Source organism: Oreochromis niloticus, linkage group LG7, assembly GCF_001858045.2.
Source record: "Oreochromis niloticus isolate F11D_XX linkage group LG7, O_niloticus_UMD_NMBU, whole genome shotgun sequence".
In the NCBI taxonomy this organism is placed as follows: Eukaryota; Metazoa; Chordata; class Actinopteri; order Cichliformes; family Cichlidae; genus Oreochromis; species Oreochromis niloticus.
In genome coordinates this window covers 44,527,762-44,534,129 of record NC_031972.2, presented here as the reverse complement: position 1 = coordinate 44,534,129, position 6,368 = coordinate 44,527,762, and the positions used below count along the sequence as shown (strand labels likewise).

Sequence of the window (6,368 nt, the reverse complement as noted above, 5' to 3'; positions counted from 1 at the left end):
GATAGGAAACAATTCTGGGGCGGCTCCAGAACCGGTCTAAACAATAGCAGAAACACAGGAACAGTTCCCTCTTGGCTGACTAAAACATGTTTGTCCTACAGCGACCACCGTAGCTAAGATTATGCACTATTCACATTATGGGCTGAGAAAGTAGAAATCAGTCGACTGCAGTCTGCAATCTACTGATATCTAGCGGTAAAATTTTACACATACAAGGCCATGTGATTAGAAGGAAGCTTGTTATTTTCTCCTCAGATGTATGAAATACAACTGAGAGACAAAAAGTGCTTATTTTAAACATTTCAGGTTGTCCGTTCACCAAGTCGGAGACTAACAAAAATGCAGTCCAATCAATCCACGGTTAATGCAAAAAGCTCTCCTGACTGTCATAAGTCATTTGAAATTATCTGTAATATTTCACATGCCAGTTAATTTGAAGATAATTTCGGAGGCATTGTTTGTTCAGCTGAAAAGCAAAAGTCTAATTAATCTGCATGGGCTGCAGTGAACGGCGAATAGCTGTTGTAAAGTCATTCCACACCTGAGAGGAAGTGTTCAGAATATTCTAATTGTATTCCCATTTCAGCTGTCAGCGAGAGTGACGAATAATTTGCCAATCTGCTGACTGTGAGACAGATGAAATTGAACGTTCAAGCTTTGCGAGTGAATTTGAGGTTTAATCTTAGCATCCAGCCAGAAAATACTAATCCTTGTGATGAGTGTATGCATGTTCATTACCAGAAATGAAAGTATAAGCCAAGTGGAGAACAATCAGCGACAGCACTCACCACGAATAAAGTCTTTCCCCGAGTGCTTTATTTGCGCAGTAAAACTTTTCTATTGTCCCTGCCCTATCAATAGGGAAACAAGAGAGAATGCAAATCCAAAGCAACCAACCTCTACTCCACACTCAAGTGTGAGCTTAATTAGCTTCAGGAGCAGGTTTGTTGAACAAAAACATGAAGAGCCAGACATTGATCAAGGGAAAGGCTCGAAAGATAAAGCACCAATGGCAACCTGAGTTGTCTTTAATTAAAAGTAAAGGGTTTATCCTTGCAAACAGGAGCTGCTGGTCTCTAAAGGGCACTCCAATTACAGACTGAGACAAAAGGGAAAAAATCCACTGAGATAGTGAGCTTGTCGTGTCAGAGTTTTGATTTGTGTGGTGTTACAAAAGCCATGTAAATTGATGCGTGTAAATTTGTTGTGTGCGTGTGTGTGTGTGTGTATGTGTGTGCATGTATGAGAGAGAGACAAATATATGTATAAACGGGTATTGTACTTGTGAAAATATGTAAGTGTCGGGTCAGCAAAGAGAGTCTGGTTATGATTTTCCATTCTTTGAAGATCTGTGTGTGTGTGTAATGTGTGCACGTGCAAGTGTGCTGGAGAAGGGTAGGGGCTGGGGTTGGAAAGAAGGCGTCCCTCTAGCGGTCCCTCCCCAGCCCTGCCCCTTCACATAGAGAAGTATCTTGTAGCAGGTCCCAAAACTGGAAACTCATTCAGTCTCTTTTGAATGGAGTGTCTTTAACACAACAGTGGAGGACTTAACTCTTCAGCAACGAAAATATGAGAACCCTGCATCTGGTTTTTGTTGGTGCCTTCCTGAGTGTACTGCTCTGCCTCCCCAGCCCTGGTCATGGAGGTAAGTGCCACTGCAAATCCCTCTTTTAGTGTCCTGGTTCTCCCCTTCTGCTCCCATCTGTCAGAGATCCACAGGAAAAGATCAGATCACCATCTCTGTCTGAGGCTTCCCCTCTGCATAAATCAAACCATGGCGGGCTGACAAGTTAATCCCTCAAAACAAACCCAGTATCAACATTATCCTTTACAGATGCTGCACTGGGCTACAAACTTTCTAAGTAACTCCACATCAGATCTTCAGTTGTCTTCCTTTTACTGCTGTTTATTCATTCTCACGGGACACATGTCACTCACTGTTGTAAAACCTTTTTATTCTTCGATGAAACTCAATACACTGAGGAAAAGATGAGCAATGGTCTGACCACTTGTCCAAAGGCTGGGGCAACATCTGTCGGTTTCTCCTCCAGCGCATTTTTTCTTCTTTTTTTTTTCTTTTTTTTTTTTGCTTTCCAGTCTGTGGTGAGCTGAATGAGTGAGCACATTTACCTTGGGAATGTTTGCATTGAAAGCGTGTTGCCAAAAGGCAGGAGGTAGAGAAGTTGAAGCCCTCTTAGCTGAGGTCCTGCTGCCGGCAGCAATGAATGGCTCTTTCAGAGGGGAAGTGCACAGTGGCAGGCAGAGCCGCTCCTTATCCACCCAGAGAGAAGAGAGATGAAAGTAGCGGTGAGAGAGAGAGGTGCTAGTAAACGAGTGAGAGAGGCAGTGTGTGCGTGTACAGGAGGCAGCCGCTTGATGGCCAAAGGACTATACAATGGTCCCATAGAGTAAAGAGGTACAGATATACTTTCTCACTATGATGAGCCAGTTTAGTCCTGCTGGATGCAAGTGCAGTTTGTGTGAGATGCAGAGTGCTGTGTGTCTTGAAACCCCCTGTCTTCAAACAGCTTAAATAACTCACATTGCCACAAAGTTGTACACATGGCAAGTTGGCATGTTCAGCCTTGGACTTGAGCAGCTGTTGGGCCCATTGTTTTCCCCCTGCTGTCAGATCTTCAAACCCTCGCTGAAAAATCCACTCCAATTAAGTCTGGACAAATGTCTCCATTGGCAGCTAAAGTGAAAAAGTGTCCCTTGATCTGCACGTAGGAGTATTGCTTTGTTTTGGTGGCACACAGTCAAAGCTCAGCCGGGGAGCTGGACTCAGTTCTCCGGCACTGTGATCTGTTCACGGCAAGCATGAAAAGAGTCATCTGCCTTTCTGTTTGCTCATTCCTAGATAAACCCCGCTGACGGGCGTGACAGTGACCCCTCTGCTGAAGAATTAGCTTTACACTGAGCAAACAGTTAGTCTGAGTACAGAAAAATATTATTTGCTGGTGATTTATAGAAGCCTTTTGCATCACTGTAATTTATGTCTTCATTTAGATATAAAGTACACATTCACTTGTTGGTGTTATAGTTACAGTAGCTTTGCAGTTCTCCACATATTTAAGATGAAATTTTCCTTTGATTGAAAATGTGGCAGAATATAACACAAAAACTGCACCAGGGAACAATTTCTCCTCATCTAATTTTCTGCTGGCACAATCCTCTGTGCCTCAGTGTGAACAGCACTCACCCACTGACCCTAGAGAACTAAATGCTAATGTTGACCAGATGTACCAAGTCACTGATTAGATTTTGGCCCCCTCTGCTCTACAAAATGCCTGCCACAAGCTGTTGGGGGATTCTTCCATGGGCATCCTAGAAGCCTTACAGAAGGTTTCATTTCTTCCCAGTGTTTAAGTCTTCAGATGTCACGGGACATGCACGCATGCACAGTGTCCAGATGCTTTGGTGTTTTTGAAGTCGTTTGCACCTTTCTATTGGGGATGCCCACACTGAAGTGGTAGACTTGTAGTCGCTTTTATTGCAGTTCTCCAAGTCCAGAGAAATATAATCACTTCTGCCACAACAGCAGAAGCAAGCAGCACAGTGAGACTTCCACTATCATAACATTTTATATGAGCTTTCTTCAGTGGTGCAATATCCCATTTTCCAATTGAGTCTTATGCTGCTGTTTTTCATCCACTTAAATTGCTGTGAAAAAGTATTTGCTCTGTTTCTGATTTTTTGATTTAATGTCACACTTACCAGAAATCACCCCAAATGCTTTAATAGTACACATGTGACATGTGAATAATGCAAAAATGCAGTTTTTAAAAGATGATTTTATTTATTAAGGCAGAAAAAAAGTCTTTCACATAACTCTGGAGGAATTCTGTCCCAGTCTTCTTTGTTTAATTCAGCCACATTGGATGTCTTTTGAGCATAAACTACCTGTTTAAGGTCATGCTAAAGCATCTCGATTGGATTTAAGTCATGACTCTGACTAGGCCACTCCAAAACCTTCATTTTGTATTGCAAGCTACTAACTTGCTGGTGTGTTTCGGATCATTGTCCTGCTGAATAACCCAAATGAGAGTGCGCTTGAGCTTCATGGCACAAACTGATGGCCGGATATTCTTTACTTCAGGATTTGTGAATAGAAAGCAGAATTCATGGTTCCATCAATTACAGCAAGTCATCCAGGTCCTGAAGCAGCAAAGCAACCCCAGACAATCACACTACCACCACTATATTTGACTGTTACTATTATCTTTTTTCTATTTAATAGTGTGTTAGTTTAAAACCAGAAGTATTTTGGGAATTGTGGGAAATTGTGTCCTCTTTGGTCAGCAGTGTTTTTTTTGCCTAGGAATACTCCCACATATGCCATTTTTGCCCAGTCACCTTGTTGTTTTATGAATCATGAACTCTGACCTTAACTGTGAGGCCAGTGGCAAGTAATGTCTGCAGTTCTAATACAAATTCCTGCAACAAAAGTGATATTTTTTGGACACACAGCCAGAAAATCTGTAGTACTCTGTATTCATTCGTGATGAGAGCACTTTTTTCATATCTAGAGATACTCGCTTTATCATGGTTGTGTCTGAAATTGGACTTGACGTGTTCCTATTCTGAGTCTTTAAAACACCCTGCAGCTCTGTATCTGTTCAGCAGCCATTAAAGCTGCCCTTTAACCAAAGTTTGGAAAAATTGGACGGGTAGTTATTTCCAAATCATAAATAGCTCCCTAGTGCATACAAGTTGTTTGGTTGTCCTGGTAATAGAGTTTTTCCTCATTTTTCTGTCTGTTGATAAGTGCACAAAGTTTGATGTTCCTAAGGAAGTCACATCTACTGCCACTGTTGGCTGTTATTTACTTAATGACTGATTTCCTTTTTTCTTGCAAATCTTTATAAAGTAAGTATCTTGTTTGTTGTCTTGTTTTGCTTTCTGAAAATCCATTTATGAGATGTAGGCATTTCTAAAATACAGATATGAACAGACAAGCCCCTGCTGGCAGAACAAATGCTGCTGTGCAAAATGCTGCCAATGAATATGTTATGAAATACATATCATCTATCATCGCAAAAGCACTGTTTGAATTCCCATATACCTAATTGAGGAAGCTTTTCCTAAATTGCTCAGATAACACACATTAAGAGAACATCTACTACAAACAATATCAAATATTTTATGCACATTTGTAAGTGTTTCAGAAATGTCTTTCTGCTGAATGTGTTTGCATTTTCAATTGCAAAGCTTAACGAAGGGATTTGCATCCCAAGACTGCATATGAGCCAGCTATCTCCCCATGGGTATAATGTTACTATGGTAACAAGAAAAAAAATAAATATGGAATTTGCCTTGGCTTTGTGAAGTGTCCGTATACAAGGCCTCCACGTGTTCCTTGAGAGTTGGCAGAGAAAACGGTGTGACTACAAGTGTCTGCACAGAAGATTAATAAGTCCAATATTTGTGCTGGGAAATTGATGAGATTAGCATTTATTCCAGGTTGTACTGGTCCCGCAGACATGGTTCGTGACCCTTCTCTCAACTTTTAGTCTAAACACAACGTAAAGCTAAGATAGGATAGAAATGTAGCTTTTGGAGTAGATCTAAACAAAAAAAATCTGTGTTTATAAAAGGAGGGAAGAATGCACGGCTCCTCATCTGCCTTTTCTCTCTGGAGGGAGGACCAGGTGCTTGTAGCTCCCAGTGAAATACTTTTGTATTAAAACTGAGCATCTTATATCCCTGTTAGTGCTGTTCGTACACTATCATAACAATGCTGGGTTCAACATCGCAACTGACTAATCACGTCCTCTGAGCTTTGAGTTAGCATTAGCCAAGAAGTTAGCTAATGCCATGAAAAGCTATCACAAGCAAACCAACATAAGTAACCTAAATATGGCTAAAAGCAAAGCTAAGTTGGTAATATATATGTTGTTTTGCATAACTTAATAAAGAAAACTCTAGAAATGCTTACCATTTGTTCCAAATGAGACCTTTGTATGAAGAAAACCTTTTTTTTCTCTTTTGCACCACAGTGCAGGACAACGGCATCACAACATGACTTGTCAGTTTCATGTTGATCCTAGTGGACCAACATGAGACACACCATAACTGATAACTGATAACAGCACAGTCTATACACATTATCAGCATATTAATCTATGCACACCTATTCATTTCTGCATATTTTAATGTAAATGTATCCACTTACAAAAGGATGAGAGAAACTGCAACTGTGCTACAAATCTTTTATGAATCATCATTTTCATTGCTTTTCATTTCATAAGCAAGCTACTTTCCACTAACACATTTACAGTTTAAATTGACCAGCTAAAATCTGTAATTTGAAAGTCATGCTGCTCTGGCATAGAAGGAGATGAGCCACTGCACGGTTGAAACATCTG

General features: G+C 40.7%; 1 protein-coding gene across 1 annotated transcript in view; it reads left to right on the top strand.

Moving 5' to 3' along the window:
• Nucleotides 1–1,483: 1,483 nt before the first annotated feature.
• cspg4 (chondroitin sulfate proteoglycan 4) overlaps nucleotides 1,484–6,368 on the top strand; it is a 77,413-nt gene continuing 72,528 nt past the window's right edge. The window contains exon 1 of the mRNA XM_019361821.2: nucleotides 1,484–1,645. Coding sequence (XP_019217366.1) covers nucleotides 1,570–1,645 — 76 coding nt within the window. The 5' untranslated portion in view covers nucleotides 1,484–1,569. The remainder of the gene's footprint in view (nucleotides 1,646–6,368) is intronic.